This window comes from Dipodomys ordii, unplaced genomic scaffold, assembly GCF_000151885.1.
Source record: "Dipodomys ordii isolate 6190 unplaced genomic scaffold, Dord_2.0 Scaffold51, whole genome shotgun sequence".
NCBI lineage: Eukaryota > Metazoa > Chordata > Mammalia > Rodentia > Heteromyidae > Dipodomys > Dipodomys ordii.
In genome coordinates, this window is record NW_012267267.1 from 15,811 (window position 1) to 37,774 (window position 21,964).

General features: G+C 46.7%; 1 protein-coding gene across 1 annotated transcript; it reads right to left on the minus strand.

The window, feature by feature from the left end:
• Positions 1–12,144: 12,144 nt before the first annotated feature.
• On the minus strand, positions 12,145–14,924 carry Gja4 (gap junction protein, alpha 4, 37kDa). The gene is made up of 2 exons (XM_013020547.1): positions 14,869–14,924; positions 12,145–13,674 (listed from the first exon to the last, which is right to left on the minus strand). The coding sequence occupies exon 2, from the start codon at positions 13,654–13,656 to the stop codon at positions 12,655–12,657; it is 1,002 nt and encodes a 333-aa protein (XP_012876001.1). The 5' UTR covers positions 13,657–13,674; positions 14,869–14,924; the 3' UTR covers positions 12,145–12,654.
• Positions 14,925–21,964: the final 7,040 nt, after the last annotated feature.

A 21,964-nucleotide genomic window follows, 5' to 3' on the forward strand; every position in this document is an offset into this window, starting at 1 on the left:
GCTCAAGTGGTAGAGTGCTAGCCTTGAGCTGAAGAGCTGAGGGACAGTGCCCAGGCCCAGAGTTCAGGCCCCATGACTGGCAAAAAAAAAAAGAGGTTTAGATCTGAGGATTGCAGTTTGAAGCCAGCCCAGGCAGACAAACCCAAGGGACTCTTATCTCCAATTTCCAGCAAAAAGCCAGAATGGAAGAGTTGCTCAAGTGGTAGAGTGCCAGCTTGAGAAAAAAAGCCAAGCAAGAGCAAGAAACTGTGAGTTCAAGCCCCAATACTGGCACCAGGAAAAAAAAATCAATTGACTAAAAACAGAAAAAAAAAAGACCCAGTAAAAAATCAATTAACTATGGGTCTGTTTCTGGTTCTAGTCTGCTCTGTATATGAATGGTTCTGTTGCTGTAGCACACTTTTGATCACAGTGGGTTTATAGTAATCCTTGAAAGCAGATAATAGGTGTTCCAACTTGTTCTTTTTCTAGGTCAGTTTCTGTCTAAAAACCTTGTTGAGATTTTTTTCATTAGATTATTTTTAGCTTTCAAATTAACTTCAGCAGATTCAGAGTCTTAAAAACATTGAATCTTCCTTATCCATAAACATGGTAGACATATCTCTGCCTTCTGAGTAGCCAGGGTTATAGATGTGAGCCACCCATGCCAGGCTAATCACATGGTTTTGATATTCTAATATTTCATTAACCTTATATCCCAGGAGTAGTGCCCTGGCTTTTCTAGACACCATCAAAACATCTGTTAAGAATTATATGTGTTGGGCTAGGAATATAGCTTAGTAGTAGAATGCTTGCCTAGCATTCATGAAGCCCTGGGTTCGATTCCTCAGTGCCATATAAACAGAAAAAGCCAGAAGTGGAGCTGTGGTTCAAGTGGTAGACTGTGAGCCTTGAGCAAAAGAAGCTTCAGGGACAGTGCCCAGGCCCTGAGTTCAAGCCCCAGGACTAGCAAAAAAAATTGTATATGTCCATGATCATGAAAGGTATGGTCTGTAATTTCTTTCTTTGAATATCTTTTTTGTATTTGTATGTGCTAGTAACTGGGGCTGGACGTGAGGGCATCACATGCTCACTTGGATTACTTGGCTATGTGTATATGTGTGTGTGTGTGTGTGTGTGTGTGTGTGTGTGTGTATGTGTGTGTGTATGTAGTCCTGGGACTTGAACTCAGAGCCTGGGCACTGTCCCTGAGCTTTTTTGCTCAATGCTAGGGCTCTACTACTTGAGCCACAGCTCCATTACCAGGTTTTTTTTGGGTGATTAATTGGAAATAAGAGTCTCATGAACTTTCTTGCTCAGGCTGGCCTGGAACCACAATCCTTACATCTTAGCCTCCTGAATAGCTAGGATTATAGGCATGAGCCACCAGCAATAGGCTTGCTTGCCTTTTTTTGTTCAAGGCTGGGAAACTATCTCTTGAGCCACACCTCCTTTTCCAGCTTAGTTTCCACCATAGTTTTCTTATCTTCTATTTCCTGTCTTGGTGTTTCAAATATGTTAAAATGGATTGCTTTTTGTGGGTGTGTAAACTAGTCTTGGGGCTTGAACTCAGGGTTTCGGTGCTGTTCCTGAGCTATTTTTTTTTAATTTTTATTATCTTTAAGTAGTTGTACATAGGGATCATCATTCAGCAATCAGTTATAATTTCAGTGCATTTTTCTGTTTTTATTGTCAAGGTGATATACAGAGGGGTTTCAGTTACATAAGTAAAGTAATGAGTACATGAGTCAACCTTGTTACCTTTCCCTCAATTTTCTCCTACTTTCCCTTCCTTCCAACATCCTCCCCCCAAGTTGTACAGATCGTTTCCAACATATTGTCTTGTGAATATCGCAGTTGCATTGGTTCCCCCTTGTCCTTTGTCTCACCATTCTGTTGTTCCCCTTCCCTTCCATAATTCAAATAAATATATATACAATACCAGTGTACCAAAATCAAATACAGTAACAACAGAGGATATACCATAAAGAGAAGAACATACAAAAGAAACAAAAAATCACCTAGTACATTAAAAACAATAACAATAAAGAAAAACCTCTTGTGACCATGTCCTGGAGTTCATTTCACTTAGCATCATCTTATATGGTCATATATACATAACTTTTGAGCTATTTTGCCTGAGCTGTTTTGCTCAAGGCTAGTGCTCTTCCACTTGAGTCATAGCTCTAATTCTAGCTTTTGGGGTGGTCAATTAAGATAAGAATCTCAAGGACTTTCCTGTGTTAGCAGGCTTTGAACCTTGATCCTCAGATCTCAGCTTCTGAGCAACTAGGAGTACAGGCATGAGCTACTGGCATCCATCAAGTGATTTTTTTTCTTTTTGGTTGGTTGTGGGGCTTGAACTCTGGGCCTGGGTGCTGTCCCTCAGCTCTTCAGCTCAAGGTGAGTGCTCTACCACTTGAGCCACCACGTCACTTCCAGTTTTCTGGTTGTTTATTGGAAATAAGAATCTCACCGACTTTCTTGCCTGGGTTGGTTTGTAACCATGATCCTCAGATCTCAGCCTCCTGAGTAGCTAGGATTATAAGCATGAACCACGGGGCACCCAGCTAAGTGATTGTTTTATAATGTGTACTTGTTGAAACACAATTGTATGCTCAATATTGTTTCACTTGGAAATAATGTAAAAAGCCCTAATGATGCCATGACTGGATGGTAGAGTCCTTGGTCTTGGACTGGATCCTTGTCCTCTCAACTCAGGATGTGTCTGCCTCTGAAACACCTGTTGTCATCTTCTCTATCCTTCATTGAGCTCCCTGGAAAGCTGCCAGGACTTCCAGCCTATTTATTAGGCTCTGCCCTTGGCAAGGCCTGTCCACTATAAGTTGAGTGTTTTCCTGTGGTTAAAGCCAGGCACTTGATCCTAACTTAATGCCAGGGCAGCCCCACTTGGGAAGCTCTTTGGGCTCTGTGCTGGGCTTGGCTTCCTGTAGGCCAGTCCTTTTCCCCCTTCTGGGATTCACACTCCCTCCTCCTCCTTGAGAGTTCCTGTTTCTGGTTTTAGAGATTCCTGTGGGTCAGGGCCAAGCTGGACTGATTGAAGTCTTTTGAGTTCAGCAAACAGCCTGAAGATAAGCGGGACTCTACAACCTCAGGCTCTCTGTGATCCTTTGCTCTACACTCTCCCATCCTGTGGGACGAATTTGTGCAAGAGATAGGCCTTTAAAATAAGATGTCAAGCCGGGTGCTGGTGGCTCACACCTGTAATCCTAGCTACTCAGGAGGCTGAGATCTGAGTATCGCGGTTCAAAGCCAGCCCTGTCAGGAAAGACTGTGAGACTCCTATCTCCAATAAAAACCACAAGAAAGCCGGAAGTGGCGCTATAGCTCAAGTGGTAGAGCGCTCGCCTTGAGCTGAAGAGCTGAGGGACAGCACCCAGGCCCAGAGTTCAAGCCCCACAACCGACAAAAAACAAACAAACAAAACAATAAAATAAGATGTCAGGGGCTGGGAAGGTAGCTCAGCGGTAGAGTGCATGCCTTGCAAGCATGAGGCCCTGGGTTCGATTCCTCAGCACCACATAAACAGAAAAAGCCAGAAGTGGCGCTGTGGCTCCAGTGGTAGAGTGCTAGCCTTGAGCTGAAGAGCTGAGGGACAGCGCCCAGACCCAGAGTTCAGGCCCCATGACTGGCCAAAAAAATAAAATAAATAAAATAAAATAAATAAAATAAGATGTCAAACTTAACAAATACCTAGCTAGGCCTGTTAGTATACACCTATAACCCCAGCACTGGTAAGAGGAATATGAGTTCAAGATCAGCCTGAGCTACATAGCAAGACCCCAGTCTTTAGCTAGCTGTAATTCTAGCTACTCGGGAGGCTGATCTGAGGATCACAATATGAAGCCAGCCTGAGCAGGAAAGTCTTATCTCCAATTAACCACCAAAAAAAAAAAAAAGCTTTATGCAAAAAAAAGTAGGGACAGACCCTCACCCTGAGTTCAAGTCCAAGTATTAGCACAAATTATCTAAGATTCTCTCTCTCTCTCTCTCTTTCTCTCAAACACAAGCCCTTTCCAACTGTGTTAGCTACACAGACTGAGAAACCATCATCATCTGATTTAACTAGGGATGCCATTTAACTGCTTTAAGCTTCTTAGATTAATCAGATGAAAGATAAATCTGGTTTAGCGAAGCTGGGAGTGGCTAATGTTCTTTACAACAGAGTCCAGATGTAAGAGTCTGCTGCTTCTTGGTTAGAGCAATGAGTTGACACTTAATTGAGTTGACAATGAGATGACACTTAATTGGTGCATATGTCAGATTTATCCTTTTTATTGTCGAAATCCAAAATTCCATAAGCACATGTTTAACAATAGCTTCTGGCAGCTCCTTGATAGAAGGCTCTGAGTTCCTAGTTAGGAAGCTTTCCAATTATATTACTAAACTACAACAGTCCTGATTATAAAACATCTCTATTTAGGGCCAAGGAACAATCTCATTCAGGACTTTTAGTTGAACCACAAACAAAATCAGAGTATATGGTGTGATGAGATAAGGCTGTCTGAACACTTAATTCCAATAGCTATTTGTTTTTAAGTGAAGACATTAAAATTACTAAGAAAAACCACCAATGAAGAAAATTTGGCTGGTCAAATAGGTGCAAAAGCGAGTAAAATTTGTTACAAAAGTGAGTGAAATTGTTTTTGAAGAATGACATGTAAATAAAACACTCAGCCTAGCTATGTGGGTAAGTTTGTTAACACTTATCTGTATTAAGACAATTGCAGGCTTGGGTATAAAGTTCCAGGTTAAAAAACATGTTTCTTGAACTTTGAGGGCATGATTCCATTATCTTGTAGCTTCCAGTGTTTTGGTTTTCTTCTTCAAAATTCAATGCTTTTCTGATTCTGGAGATTATGTGTAGAATTTTCTCTCTAGAGATGTGAAGAACATTTTTTTGGTCTGAGACGGAGACTTGAACTCGTACCTGATGCTTTAGCTCATTGCCTTGTGCTCTATTAACTGAGCCCACCTCCAGCCCCACATGTCTTTGTCTCTGGTGTTCAGAACCTTTATGCAACATGGACCTATATTAATCCATTGGGCCAGATACTCAGTGGTCTTTAAAATCTAGACATTATTGAATTTAATTCCTTATGCCTCTAATTTTTCTGTTCCCATTTTCTGCAATTCCTATTTCTTGGACCTTCAGTATTAGCCCTACAATTATAATAATTATAATTCATTGTCTCTATCTTCTTTTGCTCTAGTTTTGGGGAGTGGCTTAACTCTTGCTCATCATTTAATTCTGTGATTGAGTCTTCTCTTTCTAATAACTTGTTTACTTGTTTGTTTACAGTGAAAAAATAATTATACGCACTGGGTACTGATGGTTCACTCCTGTTATTCTAGCTATTCAGGAGGCTGAGATTTGAGGATTGCAGTTCTAAGCCAGCCCAGATAGGAAAATCTGTGAGATTCTTATCTACAATTAATCAGCAAAAAGCCAGAAGTAGAGCTGTGGCTCAAGTGGTTCATGTCCCAGTAAAAAGAAAGTTGAACAGGGAAAGAGTCATTATGATATATCTCTGTGTTTTTGTGTGTATGTGTGTGTCTGTCTGTGTGTATTATATTCCAATCAGTCTCATCATTCTATCATTCTCCCTTATCTCCCCCCAAAACAATTCCAACCGGTTGCATTGTTCCATTTTCATATAGGTAAACAGTGTACTTTGACCATATTAATCCTCATTCACTCTTCTTACTAGGGAAACCCCTCCCGCTAGTACCACCTTCCCAGCAGAGTCTGTTTCTCTTTCCCAGCTCCCCACAAACCCCTATTGATCAACTGTTTTTTTTTTTTGTCGGTCGTGGGGCTTGAACTCTGGGCCTGGGTGCTGTCCCTCAGCTCTTCAGCTCAAGGCTAGCGCGCTACCACTTGAGCAAAAGGCCAACTCCGTTTTTCTGGTGGTTTATTGGAGATAGGAGTCTCACGGTCTTTCCTGCCCGGGCTGGCTTTGAACCGCGATACTCAGATCTCAGCCTCCTGAGTAGCTAGGATTATAGGCGTGAGCCACTGGCGCCCGGCTGATCAACTGTTTTTATGTATGTTGCAATGTATTTCAAATATATTTACATTTTATCTTTTTTCCCTTTCTTCTTCCCCCTTTCCTAAGTAATCATTTAACCTCATGTTCTATGTAGTTCCATATATTTATATACTTATGTAAACAGGTATATACACTGACATATACAGGCATGTATGCACATGAATATGTAAGTCTTGTAGGTCTAGAATCTATTTATGAATGAAATCTTATGATATTGAACTTAGCTTGCCTCCCTATGATATTCTCCAGTTTCACCCATTTTGCTGCAGATGACATGGCTTCATTTTTTATGGCCATATAATATTCCATAAGTACCACACCTTTATCCATTTGTGGTTGGGTACCTTGTTGATTCTACCATTCAGCTATTATGCATAGTGCTGCAGTAAATGTAGGCCTGGAGGTGTCTTTCTGCTGTATTTATTTATTTTCCTTTGGATAGATACCCAATAGTGATATGGCAGGAAAGATCTATTTGAGGATCCTTCCTACTGCTTTCCCTAGCGGTTGCACTGGTTTACATTCTCACCAACCATGTAAGCATTCCTTTTTCTCTGCATCCTCACCAGCATTCATTGTTGTTTGTTTTCTTGATGGCTGCCATTCTGACTGGGGTGAAATGGAATCTTAGTGTGATTTTGATTTTCATTTCTTGTATGGCTCAGAGTGATGGATATTTCTTCATGTATCAACCATTATATTTCTTCTTTTGAGAAATGTCTATTTGAATTCATTTGTCTATTTATTAATTGGACTATTTGTCCTCTTGCTGTTTAATTTTTTGAGCTCTTTGTGTATTCTGGATATTAATCCTTTTTCTGTTGAGTGGTTGATAAGATTTTCTCCCATCCCATGTGTTGTCTCTTGGTTCTGGCAATTGTTTCTTTTTCTGTGGCAGAAAAATTTTTATTGACGTGGTCCCGGTTTGTCAATTCTTGTTCCCATCCTCTGCGCAACTGGAGGCCTAGTTAGAAAAAATTTACCTCTGCCTATGACTTCCAGGTTTTTCCTCAGTTTTCTTGCAGTAGTTTTTTTTTTTTTTGGGTCCGGTCGTGGGGCCTGAACTCTGGGCCTGGGCACTGTCCCTCAGCTCTTCAGCTCAAGGCTAGCGCTCTACCACTTGAGTCACTGCGCCACTTCTGGCTTTTTTCTTTTTGCTTATGTGGTGCTGAGGAATCGAACCCAGGGCCTCATGCATGCAAGGCAAGCACTCTACCACTGAGCCACCTTCCCAGTCCCTTCTTGCAGTAGTTTTAAAGTTTCCACTTCAGGTCATACTTTGAGCTTTTTGATCCATTTGGAGTTGATTTTTGCACAGAGTGACAGGCAGGGGTCTATTTTCAGTCTCCTGCTGGTGGATAACCAGTTTTCTCATCACCATTTGTTTGGAGCAGTGTTATGTTCTCCCGTGTATGTTTCTTGCCCCTGTATGAAGACTTAAGTGGCTGTAGCTGTGTGGGTTTTTTTTCATCTATTCTGTTCTATTGATTTTCAGGCTGTTTTTGTGCCACTACCAAGCTGGTTTTGCTACTGTGGGTCTGTAGTATTGTAGTATTGAAGTCTGGTATTGTGATACTTCTAGCGTTACTATTTTTACTCAGAATTGCCTTTGCTATTTGGGGTCTCTTCTGCTTCCATATGAATGTTTGGATTGAGTTTTCTATTTCTGTGAAGAGTAACATTAGGACTTTGATCGGTATTGTGTTGAATCTGTGGATTGCTTTTGACAGGGTAGCTGTTTTCACAATATTGATTTGAGGGAGGGAGTCTTTCCTTTTTTGATGTCTTCTTTAATTTCTTTCATCAAGGTTTTATAGTTTTCATGAGGTCTTTTACTTCCTTGGTTAAGTGAATATACAGATATTTTATTGGTTTTGAGGCTATTGTGAATGGGGTTGCTTTCTAGATTTTCTTTTTCAGCCTGTTTATTGTTGCTATACTGAAAAGCTACTGATTTTAGAGGACTGATTTATATCCTGCTATGTTTCTGAAGGTATTCCTCACCTCTCATAGTCTTTTGGTGGAGTCTATAAAGTCTGTTAAAGTATCATATCATCCACAAATGGATCATATTATCCACAAATGAATATTATTTGACTTTTTCCTTCCCAATTTGAATCTATTTTTTTATTGCCTTAATTGCTCTGTTAAGGCATTCTAGAACCATACTGAATTAGAACAGGGAAAGTGGACACACTGTCTTGTTCCTGTCTCAGGGTAAGCAATTTCAGTTACTATATGGTTTTTAGTCAGCTACATGTTGTTTTGTTTTTCTTGGAGCCATGCCTTTTTATTTTTCTGAACAAAGTAATTTAAAAAGTTTTATTCTCCATGCAAAATCTCTCCTTCCTCTGGAAAGTTTTATTCTACTTATTTCAGTTTCTTTAGTGTTTTCTTAAATGTCTGTGATCTTCAAGTGTGTGTTTGTATTTAACAAAGGCTCACTCAGTTTGGTGCTATAGCTTGATGGCTAGAGAGCTTGCCTGGACTGCTCTGTTCAATCCCTAGCATACAGAGACAGGGCCATGAAAGCCTGATTTTTCTTTATGGTGCACTTATACTTATGTACATTTTGTTTTCCCATCCCAGACTCTTTGTTTCATCCTCTTTTAGAGAGTAAGCTTCCATTTCTTCACTGGGCTGGGGGCTATTGCTCCTGCCTGGATGGAGGATGGGGCTGGGTCAGTGTTCCTCTCCTGTGTTCACTGCTCCACCGCCACTCTCTTAGGAGGTGTTTGGTGCCTTGCCTTCTTGTAATTTCCTTGTGCTTTTCTATGTTTCTGGAGCATCAACAATGAATCACTTTCACAAGCAGGAATTTTAAAAAGCCCCTAAATTTCTTTCAACTCAAAATTGAATACCTTTTGACCCAATAATTTTTACTTCTTGGAATTTCTTTCTTTTAAGGAAATAGCATTTTACAAAACATCTTTCCACATCACAGCAGTTTGTTGTAGAAGACCACTGTTTTTAAACATTACAGAAATCCAGTATTGGGTCATGGCTAAGTAGTTAACAGGAAAGCCTTATTGTAAAGCCCCAGAATGTTGTTTGCAAAGATACTTAGCAATACAGAGGAAAGGGTGTTTGAGGTAATGTAAAATGAGAGAGAGAAAAAAAATTGTAGACACACTTTTGTTTATAATTAATTTATACCATTACTGGGGCTTAAACTCACAGTCTCACTGCTCTCATTTGGCTTTTATGTTCAACGCTGGTGCTCTACCATTTGAGCTAGACCTCCATTTCCTCAGATTTTACTTAAATAAGTATAGACAGAGGCAGGGGGGAATGACCTCTGAATATTTAACAGATGTGAGCCCTGGCTCGTGGGGCCTCCTTGTCTAATGTAATTGATCATACATTCCCTTTAAAATCTGAAAGAAAAAAAATCCATGTGTGAAAAAGAGAAGAGAGTAGAAAAGTTGATGTCATCATTGGTTTTATTAGTAGACTTACGTTTAGGGGCCAGAGGTGATAGTCTGGATTCTGATCACCTGGAGTAGCACATCTGGCCTACAGGGGAGGGAGGCGCGTGGTGGGGAGGAAGGTAAACCAGTTGCCCCCAGGTCAGAGCACTCTGAGCTGGGTGAGAGGGGCGGGTAGGTGCTCAGGCCCACTGGCTGCCTGCCTATGGCTGCAGTGTTTTGTGGCAGGTCACATAGCTGAGTATCATGTGGCTCCTAGGATCAGAACCAAGGCTGGAGGGAGATGCTTAACCATGGAGAAAGCAGTTGGGGCAGTTGGGTGATGGATTCTTCTTCCTCCAAATATCCATGGTCAGGTTAAGGTATGGCAAGGAAATAAAGAGCCCCCCCACCAAGGTGCTAGGGGTCAGGAATTTAGAGCTGCCTGAGAGCTAACACATTATATATTGGGAAGAAATTTAGGTACTGTCCAGCTTGGCTTTATGTATGGCCTGTGCTGTTCACATGCTGTCATGGGTCACAAATAAAATGAGCTTGTAGTTTGCAAAATTCCCAGTATACTTCATATAACCCTATGCCTATTTTTCCTACTCTGGAAGATTATTTTTTTCTGGTCCTGGGGCTTGAACTCAGGGCCTGGGCACTGTTCCTGAACTTTTATGCTCAATGCTAGCACTCTCCCACTTGATCCACAGCTGTTTCTGGCTTTTTGATGTTTACTTGGAGATAAGAATCTCAGATTGTCCTGCCTGAGTTAGTTTTGAACTGTGATTCTCAGATCTCAGCCTCTTGAGTAGCTAGGATGATAGGCGATAGTAACCCTCACGCAGCTGGAACCAGCTTTTCAGACACCAGGTCCTGGATTTGTAACCAAGAACTGTAAAAGCAGACATATGGACTTTCCCAGCCACGCTGAATTTGGTGTGTTCTTTAAATTTTGATTTTAATTTTTGTCAGTCATGGAGCTTGTACTTAGGGTCTGAGCTTTTCTGCTCAAAGTTAGTGCTCTAATTCTTTTTTTTTTGGGGGGGGAGGTCTGGTCGTAGGGCCTGAACTCTGGGCCTGGGTGCTGTCCCTCAGCTCTTCAGCTCAAGGCTAGCGCTCTACCACTGAGCCACAGCACCACTTCTGGCTTTTTTCTTTTTGCTTATGTGGTGCTGAGGAATCAAACCCAGGGCCTCATGCATGCAAGGCAAGCACTCTACCACTGAGCCATCTTCCCAGCCCCAGCGCTCTAATTCTTTGAGCCAGTTTTCTGGTGGCTTATTGGAGATGAGAGTCTCATAGACTTTCCTGCCTGAGCTGGTTTTGAACCTCAGATCTCAGCCTTCTGAGTAGCTAGGATTACAGGCATAAGCCACCAGCACCAGCACCAGGCTGAGTTTGGGTCTTCCTTGTAGCAGCTCTGGAAACAGACACTGCCCCTCACCTACACCATCTGGTCCCAGGCCACTACGTACTCCTCACCCCTCAGCCCCCAGCCACTTGCCCCCATGTTTGTATGGCTACCAGTCTAGATTCCAGCCCCAGCCCTGCCAAAGCCCAAGTCATGAGTTTGGCCTGACCTAGCCCCAAAACTAAATTCAAAGTAAGTGAGCTTTGAAGGTTAGGATGCTCACCTCTTACACTTAAACCTCCTTTCTGAGGTAGGACGTAGGTGATAGATAGCAGAAATGGGATCCCAGGACCCTCAGGTAGATCTGGCTCAAAGACCATCACCTCTGGCCTTCACCCTGCCTGGGGCATCTCAGCTTCCAACATGTGAACTACCCCCTGTGTCCAATCTAGTCCTTCACTTCATACTCAGAACTAATGCAAGGCTGGGCTTCTGGGGAAGAAAAGTGTCCCTCTGACTATACTTAGAAACCCACTGAGATTGAGATATTGAGCAGCGGCCCAGATCCTGAGATGAAGGAGTCATTGGCTGGAGAAATCATGGGGGAACTCCTGGAGGAGGAGTGACCTATGTTCCAGGCCTAGCTGGAAAGAGTAGGCTGCATTTTACTGCTTGATGATTACTAGCCAGATATAGCAGTCACCGTGTATCTGAGGTGGCAGATGCTGTGTTTTGGAGAGGAGAGAACCATGACTCAGGTCTACCGATGGCCTCCAGACCCATGACTGGTAAATGCTGGAGGCAGCATTTCTTTCAGGACCCTCTGGTGCCAATCTATTTTACACTTTCTTCTGCACCAAGATTCTACTTTCTCCAGGTCTACCAGTGCTTAAAGGATCATGAGGTTTGTACACATTTGAGCTGCTCCTTCTGGTGGACTAGAAAGAGCACGGTAGGAAGGACCCAGCCCTAAACCTCCCTTCCAAAATCCCAAGGGGCCCAGGATGAGGCAGGATGGGTACAGATACATCCAGTTAGCGTATGGTGGCTGCAGACACACCTGGAGAGCAGGGTGTCCAATCAGGAAGTACAGTACATCGGTGACATAGTGGGGCACTAGATGGGCGACGGGCAGGATGGAAAAGGTCACTGTGCAGTGGGGATGCAAAGAGGCCAGTGCCTGGGCTATTTCAAAAGGTGGAATGCTTAGGGCTCAGGCTGCAGAGACCAAAGACAGATTGAGCAGGACCGAAGACTAGGGGGAAGGCCTGGGTAAAAAGTACCACCCCACCCTGGAACAAAGCATGGGACAGCATCCACACACACCTGGCCTGAGGTCAAGTCCTGTTTATTTTGGAAGCATAAACAGCAGAACAAGGGAGTAATGATAGAAACAAGGCACCTGTCTTGGGACAGTTCTGGCTGCCTGTCCTACCTGCCCCAGCCAGGCCGACCCAGCAGCCTGCACCAGCCTCCCTTCCTGTGAGGAGAGGATGTGAGGGCAGCCGACGGAGGAGACTCTTTCAAGGGATGGGATAAGTTGACTCTGAGTTCCTCTGGATCAGGAGGAATAAGCCACCCGGTCTGTAACACCCGTGGCCAAGAACGCTGGAGCTGGCTCCATCAGTGCCTGGGACAAAGGCACTTCCTGGGGCAGAATCCACAAGTGCCCTCTGGTCAACCAGGGAGGGCCAGGATCCAGAACCTGTGATGAGGCAGTAGCCAGCCAATCATCTACCACAGAGTCCAGTCACCCCTGCAGAGCTTCCTAGGAGGGGTCAGCTAAGGTCACCAGACTTCTCAGGACCCCGCTCTTGAGTGACATACACCCCGGCTGCTAAACATACTGCATCTTAGAAATGCTGCCGCTGGGACCACTGGGGGACTTCCCCATGCACTGCGGGGGTGGGTCGAGGAAGAGGGGGGCCTTGGAAGAGGCCAGCCTCTCCTCCGTGGTCAAGTTGGCCCAGTTTTGCTCCGTGGATGAGAGCCCGTTGTAGGTAGGGCATGGTGGAGAGGAGGGCCCCTCACCCATGGGGAGGTAGAAGAAGACCTGGTCAGGGTAGGGGTGCGAAGATGGGTCCTGCGCTGTGGGCTCCTCCTTGCTGTGCCAGAGCCTTAGCCCCCGCCGGATGTAGTGGCGTAGCAGGTGTACCAGCTCCAGCAGGTTGAGTACCAGGGAGATGAGACCCATCACCAGCATGAAGATGATAAAGATGGTTTTCTCCGTGGGGCGAGAGACATAGCAGTCCACGGAGTGGGGGCAGGGCACACGGTGGCACACATACAACGGCTGCATGATCCAGCCGTAGAGGCACCACTGGCCATAGAGAAAGCCGGCCTCAAACACACTCTTGCACACCACGCTGACCATGTAGCTGCCCATCAGTGCCCCACGGATTCGTAGCCGTCCATCTTCCCTGACCGAGATCTTAGCTATCTGCCGCTCTATAGATGCCAGGGCCCGATCCACGTGTGGGTCTTTCGATGGCAGAGCCCGCAGCTCCCCCTCCTTCTGCCTCAGTTTCTCCTCTAGCCGGGAGAGGTAGAGGACATGGCCCAAGTAGATCAAAGTGGGCGTACTGACGAAGAGGAACTGTAGCACCCAGTAGCGGATGTGGGAGATTGGGAAAGCCTGGTCGTAACACACGTTGGTGCAGCCCGGCTGGATAGTGTTACACTCAAAATCAGACCGCTCATCGCCCCAGACCGACTCGCCAGCCAGGCCCAGAATGAGGATTCGGAAGATGAAGAGCACGGTCAGCCAGATCTTGCCCACCACTGTGGAGTGCTCCTGGACCTGGTCCAGCAGCTTTTCCAGGAGGCTCCAGTCACCCATGGCTCCCGGGCCCTCCCTCTGCAGGGAGACAGAAGCAGGGAGTCAGCAGGGAAGCAAAGTATCACAGGGGGTCCCAGCAGCAAGTCCTGAGGAGCCCCCTCCCCTTCTACCTGCCAAAAGACCCAGGCTGACTGAAGCCCCAATCAGAGAGCTTGGGGCATGGAGGCCAAGCTGTGTGTGTGTGTGTGTGTGTGTGTGTGCCTGCCTCACACTTTCACTTGGCTATTTGCATACGGCTAGTGCTCTACCCTGTGAACCACATCTCCATTTCTGGCATTTTACTAGTTAATTAGAGATAAGAATCTTTCTGGATTTGTCTACTTGGGCTGGCTTCAAACTGTGATCCTCAGATATCAGCTTCCTGAGTAGCTAGAATTACAGGCTGGAGCCAATGGTGCCCAGCTGGTGCTAAGCCGCCCCCCTCCCTATGGGCTTGTCTTGATATGAGTTAAGAGTCCGGGTCTCATCACCTGTCTGTGCCTTCTTGTCCTCAGTTAGAGTCCCAGCATGACCTCAGTGCAGGAGGTCAGCTTGGAACCCATGGGTCCTTTGCCTATATAGGAACGGGGAATTTGAGGAGCTATCCAAGGTCGCACAGCTGTGGCAAGCCCTGCCTCCCTTTTCTCTGAGGTCGGACAGACCCTGGTGTAGTGGTGTTTTATTTGCAGGGCTTTTAAAATGGCCTCAGACCTCAGAACCTGCAGCTCCCACCCCTCCAATACTTCTCCTTAATGACTGATCTCAGGGAGGAGGCACTCGGGAGGGGATTGACGCCCCACCCGGCTGGCCGTCTGTGGGCTGTAAAGCGCACCTGTCACTTAAGCTGGGGGTGAGGAGAGGTGCTGCTGAGTCCACAGGCCCAAGCAGCTGCAGGCCATAGTCTCCTGAGAAGACCTGGCCTTGCAGGGGGCAGCAGAGGCCACCAAGTTCCCAGAAGGGATAGGAGGAGGAAGCCAGGGAGAAGGGAGGGGATGCGGGAGCTGTCACTGGAAAGCCAGGCTGTGGACCCAAGCCCAGGTTCGAGTCCTGTCTCCCTCTTACTAGCTGGGGAATCGGCGAGGTCACAGCTTGAAGGATGGAAGCGGAAGGCAGCGGGCTCAGCAGGGATCCTGGCTCCAGGCCGGGGAGGTGAGCGCGGCTGGGCCGGCCCTGGCCTCCCCGGTGTCCCGCAGCCCCAGGGCCGCCGGGGGTGCCCCGCTCTTCCCAACTCACCGCGTGCCTGCCTGGACGAAGGCCTGAGCGGCGCCCGCGGGAGCCCAGCTGGACCTCGGCCCGGGCCGGTGGCCGCGGGCGCCTTAAATACTGCGGAGGGGCGGGGTGGGGGCAGGAAACGCCCGGGGGAGGGCGCAGGCTGCCGGGACGGGCGGGGCGGGGCCTCCCCGCCCACTCCAGGGGCACGCGGTGCGGGGCGGGGGTGAGCATCCCTTCCTTCTCCACACCCCCCACGGGGTCCCTGACTGCACCCCTCCGCTCCCCTTCTTTCCCCTTCCCCTTTCCCCTCCTCCAGGGATCCGGGTTTCTCCAAGGCCAGCATGTCTCAGGGCAGAATTACAGCTAGAGCTCGCAGGACCGGTAGAGGCCCTACGGGCTGTGAAGGGTGGATAGGAGCCCCAGAGTGGGGACCACGCAGAAGGTGACAGTTAAGGCTGGGGGATAAGGGACTTCTAGGGGAGGGTTGGTGACAGAGGGGAAGGGGACGATCTTCCAGAGTCCTCAGTCATCCCTGTACCTCAGCGGGCTACACACTCTAAGGCCACAGAGCAGCTCCTTTGTGCCCCCTGAGACCCCCTGACCCGAAGCTGAGGCTTGAAGGGGAATGAAAGGGACTGAGTGGAAGGGGTTGCTGCCCTGGAGGCCCCTGTGGCTCACTCCTGTCATCTTAGCTGCTCAGGAGGTTGAGATCTGAGGACCCAAGTTCAAAGCCACCCCGCCCCCCAGTAGGAAAGTCTGTGAGATTCTTCTCTCCAATTTTCAAGCAGCAAAATCCAGAAGTGGAGCTGTGGCTCAATTAGTAGAACACCAGCCTTGAGTGAAGAAGGAGGATGGTGGGCAGCCGGCGCTGACCAGGCAGGCTTGGTCTGGCTGTGCTCACTGGCTGGTTGCAGAAATGTATAATATAAGGTTATAAATGTGGGAAGCTCTCTGTGGGAGAGCTGGGGAGTCATGGGCTTGTTTGGGGGACTATGGTAGCTAGGCAAATGAGGAGAATGCTTGGCTAAGGGGGTAGCAAGCATGGAGGCCCCGGGGGTAATAACATCTTCAGATGATGTCACAGCCCAGGGGCTGAGAAATGACTGGGGGAGTAAGATGGACTTAAAAACTTCATAATTTTTTTTCTTTCTTTCTTTTTTTTGGGGGGGAGGTCCTGTCTTGGGGTCTGAACTCTGGGCCTGGGTGCTGTCCCTCAGCTCTTCAGCTCAAGGCTAGTGCTCTACCACTTGAGCCACAGTGCCACTTCTGGCTTTTTCTGCTTATATGGTGCTGAGGAATCGAACCCAGGTCTCAGGCATGCAAGGCAAGCACTCTACCACTGAGCCACCTTCCCAGCCCATGGTAATTTTTTTTCTTTCTGAGATAAACTGAATCCAGCCACTCGAGAGCTGAGATCTGAGGATCACAGTTCAAAGCCAGCCTGGGCAGGAAAGTCCATGAAACTCTTACCTCCAATAAACTGCCAAAAAACCGGAAGTGGTGCTGTAGCTCAAGTGTTAGAGCTCTAGCCTTGAGCTGAAGAGCTGAGGGACAGCCCTCAGGCCCAGAGTTCAAGCCCCACAACCACTACCACCACCACCAACAGTAAAACCAAAACCTGAATCCTTACTTGGGCCCACAGATTAATTGAAAGCTGGATAAAGACAAGACATCAATGCATCTCCCAGGTAGTATCTATGGTCTTTGTTCTCTCTCTCTCTCTCTCTCCCTCTCTCCCTCCCTCTTTACTCCCCTCCTCCCCTCCAGCAGTCACTTTCCAGCCATCTTTTTTTTTTTTTTTTGTCAGTCATGGGGCCTGAACTCTGGACCTGGACACTGTCCCTGAGCTCTTCAGCTCAAGATTAGCACTCTGCCACTTGAGCCACAGCACCACTTCTGGCTTTTTCTGCTTATATGGTGCTGAGGAATCGAACCCAGGTCTCATGCATGCAAGGCAAGCACTCTACCACTGAGCCACCTTCCTAGCCCGAGCCATCTTGAACTATAGGAGGGACCAGAGTACTTGCCAGGCACAAGTGACTCATGGTAGCCGGTAGCCAGACTTGACTTGAGCAAATCCTCGTGAAGAGAAAAAGACTTTCAGAGCCCCTGAGGTCATCTCTGACCACTTCTGACCTGGCTTGTGATTTGGACAGTGTTAACTATGCATACCTCTCAGCCCTGCCCCCAGTGCTCCCAACTTAAAAGTAAGGCAAATGTCTCTGTCCTAAGAGACAGCTGAAAAAGGGGATAGAGGTGTGGGGAAGGGCTGCTTCCCTTGGCTGCCAGAGCTACAAAATGAATGCATCGCTACTCACTGTACTTCTTTATTTGGCATGTGGAGGGGAGTGGTTGGTCCTAAGACGGGGAAGTCCTGGAGCTTGGGTCTGGGATCCCAAACTCTGATTTCAGCTTTGGCAAGCCAGCAAGGAGGAAATGCACCTTTTGGGGGCTAGGGCTTATAGCAGTTGACCCTGGGTGGAGGGGAAAGATGGACTGGATTTCCCAAGCTGTTGGAATTACTTGAATGCCAAGGATCTTTTCCTCTATCTTTCTACTTTGGCCACCACCAGCTGCTTTTTTACCATCATTTGGTGAAGCAGAGAAACCAGGGAATCTGATGCTATTTGAGTGGGATCCTTGGTTAGTCGTCCTCTTTTTTTTTTTTCCTATGTCAGTCGTGGGGCTTGAACTCTGTGCCTGGGCTCTGTCCTTCAGCTCTTCAGCTCAATGTGAGTGCTCTACCACTGGAGCCACAGAGCCACTTCCGGTTTTCTGGTGGCTAATTGGAGATAAGAGTCTCACGGACTTTCCTGCCCAGGCTGGCTTTGAACTGTGATCCTTGGATCACAGCCTCCTGAGTAGCTAGGATTATAGGTGTGAGCCTGGCTTGGTAAGTCCTCTTCTATAGTGCACAGCTCGAACTTGCTTTCTTGTCCAAATACACCATTTGTTTTGCCTAGAACATTTAAAATTGTGGTTGTCTTACTTGTCTGCTGTGTGAGCTCTTTCAGGTTGTGATATATTCTGGGTTTAGGCCATTTGTTTCTAGACAGGGGAGCTTGAAACAGTAAAGAAGCCAGGCCTAAAAGAGGACATCATCTATAGGCCAGACAGAATTCAACTTAATAAAAATGCCATATAAATCCATTTAAGAGTAATTTTTATATTTCTTCTTGGCTTAAACATGGACCATGGGGTCTTACTGGCACCGACTTCCACCTGGACTGTCCCTTCCTCTTTCCAGCTCATAGGGGGTAGGGGAAAGTGAATCCCAGCAACAAAGAACTCTGGGCTGGAAAGATGGCTCAGTGGTAGAGCGCTTGCCTTGCATGCATGAGGCCCTGGGTTCAATTCCTCAGCAACACATAAGCAGAAAAAGGCAGAAGTGTTGCTGTGGCTCAAGTGGTAGAGTGCTAGCCTTGAGCTGAAGAATAGCACCCAGACCCAGAGTTCATGACCAACAAAACAAAACAAAACAAAAAAAACTCTGAAAAACCACAACCTGGTGAACAGATGAAATCTGCAGAGAATGGCACAAATATATTTTGAGGGAAAACTGTTGAGACCAGAAGAGAAATGATCAGAATCCAAATGGAGTCAGTTGTCAGCCCTCCAAAAAAATAAAATATAAATAATAAATAAGTAAACCCTGAGAAATTTAAAGGAGGGAATCGTGTGTGTGTGTGTGTGTGTGTGTGTGTTTATATGACTATCTGATATTAAAGCCCTTCTAGGGCTTTAGAAAACAAATTGTTTCATCCAGTGCCTTCTATTTAGGGACAGGAGTGACTATGCTTGCTCCAACATGTCTTTAGTAGTCCATGCTCATGAAATCATCTAGAAGAGAATCTCCTATGCAATTAGTTTAATTGGATGTCCTTTGACTTTTACTACCTCTGTATTGCACTTTATAATGGTGTGTCTAGTTTTAGGCTTAAATGAAAGTCACCAATTTATTGTAAATGTTGAGCCTAATTCTTTTTAGGATTGAGGAAACTTCAAACATGAAGGGGAAAATTATAAGAGGTGTTTAAAAACTGCTTTACTGTTGAGAAACACTAACTCCTACTTGGCCTACAGATTAATTGCAAGCAGCATAAAGGCCAGGCATCACAGCCTCCCTCGTGTTGTAACTATGGTCTCTGTTCTAAGCCATTCTCTCTGTCTCTATCTCTCTCTGTCTCTCTGTCTCTGTCTCTCTGTCTCTGTCTCTCTGTCTCTGTCTCTCTCCTGTAGTCACTTCTCAGTCATCTTGGAATACAGGAAGGACCAGAGCACTTGCCAAGCACCAATCAATGACTTACTGTAACAAGGTTTTACTTGAACAATCCCTGAGAAAAACAAAGTACTTCAGTCTCTCTGAAGCCATCTCTGATCATCTCTGATCACCTCTGTGACTTGAGACTGAATTTGGCCTTGGGTCTCAAACTGAGGTCTTCTTCTCTTCCTCCTTTGTCATGTTCTAGCTCGAAATTGTGTGTGTGTACGTGTGTGTGTGTGCACACGCACGTACACTAGGACTAAGGCTTGGACTTAGGCCCTCATGTTCTCTTGTGGCTCTTTCATTTAAGGCTGGAGGCTGGCACTCTACCAATTGACCTATATCTCCATTTCCAGGTTTTTTTTTTTTTTTGTGTGTGTGTGTGTGCTGGTCCTGGGGTTTGAACTCAGGGCTTGGGTGCTGTCTCTGAGCTCTTTTCCTCAAGGCTAGTGCTCTTCCACTTGAGCCACCGTTCCACTTCCAGATTTGTGTGTGTGTGTGTGTGTGTGTGTGTGTGTGTGTGACTAATTAAGGATATGAGTCTCGTGGATGTTTCTGCCTGGACTGGTTTTGAACTATAATCCTCAGGTCTCAGTGTTCTGAGTAGCTAGGATTACTGGCTTGGCCACGGCTACCCAGTGAGCCTAGAACTTTTTTCTCTGCAGAATGAGGAGCTATATGAACCTGCTTTGGGGGGTCTGGTGGGCAATCCATTTGAAGCATTTTGAGTAGCATTGGTAGGAAATCAGTTCAAGACACTGCTGCCAAACACCGGGACAAAATAAAACAAAAGGCTTCTGTGGATGGTCTCTAGACTGAAAAGGTAAAAGAGCTCAGGGCAGAGGGTTGGCAGGGGTGTGGAAACTAAGGGGAGGGAAGGTGACAGGGTGACAGGTGGGTATAAGGCCTGAAGATGGGGGACAGTCCTTGGACCCCAGGGTCCCAGGGCTCTGTCAGGAGTCCTGAGAGAGTGGGCTCAGACCTCCGAACTTCAGGATGGTTGGCTCCAGTGGAAGGCGGCAGCTTGTGCGGAGTGAGTATCAGAGCCATCTACCTTCCCTTTCAGGCTCATACCTTAGGGCCAGGCCAGCTGAGCCTCTAGAGACTCCAAAAGGGACCACTGAGTCCTCTTGGTTCTGACCCTGGGAGTATGGGAACAGAGCTCCCTGGAGGACTGAAACCTCTGACCCAGAGCTTCCTCCTAGACCAGGCCTTTCCCATCCAATCTACTGGGAGGGAGAGGGGAGCAGGTGGAGGGGCTGGGGCTGATGTCACTGGAAGGGGGGTTTATATAACCTGTCTTTGTCTCTGGAGGAGGAAAATGCTAGGACCAGCCAGTACACTACTTCATCTGTGGAGAAACATCCCCAAAGCCACGCTTCCCTCTGTTCCCATTGTTTTCCCTGTTCAGTCTGCCTCCAGCCCAGGGGCCTCCAAACTGGTCTGGCCTCTAGCCTCACACTGACCTCCTTTCAGCCTTCACACTGACCTGAGATTGCCCTGTTTAAAACCATTCTATGGCTCCCATCCCCTTCGGGGTAAGGTCTGAACAACCTCACCCACATCTTCAGGCTTTCTTCTTCCACTCCCTCACCAGCCGTATTGAAGGGCCAGTGGGCCTCTGTGCTGTGAATCTGCTTTGTTCTCATAACTCCCAAGGCCTACTAACCACCCTCCCCCGAGACCCCTCCTGGTTCTCAGGAAAACCTCACCCCTGACCTTGTCTGAAAGTGCAGACTGCTGGCTCAGAAGGATCCCCCTACCATAAAACCCCAAACGGGACAGTTTGCACCATAAACCAATCCCCCACAGGACAGGACAAGAAATTCCAAAGAAGAGTCTTACCCTAGAATGTATAAAATCCCACCGCTCCCCCCACTCCTGCTCTTTGTCTCCCCAACCCTGCTCGGTGTGCCATGGAGCCTCTCTGCAGCCTGTTCGAGTCTGTTGAGGTCTCTGCCTTCTTTCTCTCCTTTTGTCTTGTCCACTGATCCATTTCCTGACACTCTGTGTGCTCCTGCTTTGGCCCAGGTTGCTCCCTGTTGAGGGATCTTTGCTCAGTTGTCCCCCTGCTGGCCTCTATGGGGTTGGTGTACGCCTGTGCCCTCGATGACTGGGGTACTGACTGCCTGGCAGTACATTGCTTCTTTTGTTTGTTTTAGTTGGGATAGATATGAATCTATATCTATCTATCTATCTATCTATCTATCTATCTATCTATCTATCTATCTATCTATCTATCTGGGTGCCAGTGACTCACATTTATAATCCTATCTACTCGGGAGGCTGAAGTTCTAAGCCATTCTGGACAGGAAAATCTGTGATACTTATCTCCAACTAGCCAGAACTGGAGACCTAGCTCAAACAGTAAAATGCTAAACATGAGCAAAAGAGCCAAGTAAGCGTGAGAGGTTCTGAGTTCAAGCCTCCAGTGCCATCATTACAACAAACGATTGTTCCTCCCTCTCCTATGCCCTCATCTCCATCTCCTTCTGCATCTCTTCCTCTTCCTCCTTCTCCTCTTTTTCTTCCTCCTATTCTTTCCTCATCTTCTTCGCCTACTTCTTGCCCAGGCTGGCCTTAAACTCATGACCTCCCTGCTTCAGCACCCTCACCCCCCAGTGCTGGGATTACAAGTATATTTTACTACACCTTGCTTTTCCTTTCTTTCTTTTCTTTTTTGGCTGGTCATGGGGCTTGAACTCTGGGCCTGGGCACTGTCCATGACTTCGTCAGCTCAAGGCTAGCTCTCTACCACCTGAGCCATAGAGCCACTTCTGGTTTTCTGGTGGTTAATTGGAAATAAGAGTCTCATAGACTTTCCTGTCCAGGCTGGCTTTTTTTTTTTTTTTT

What these genes read in the sequence shown, in the direction of transcription:
- Gja4 (XM_013020547.1), bottom strand. Translation starts at nt 13,656, where the DNA reads ATGGGTGACTGGAGCCTCCTGGAAAAGCTGCTGGACCAGGTCCAGGAG.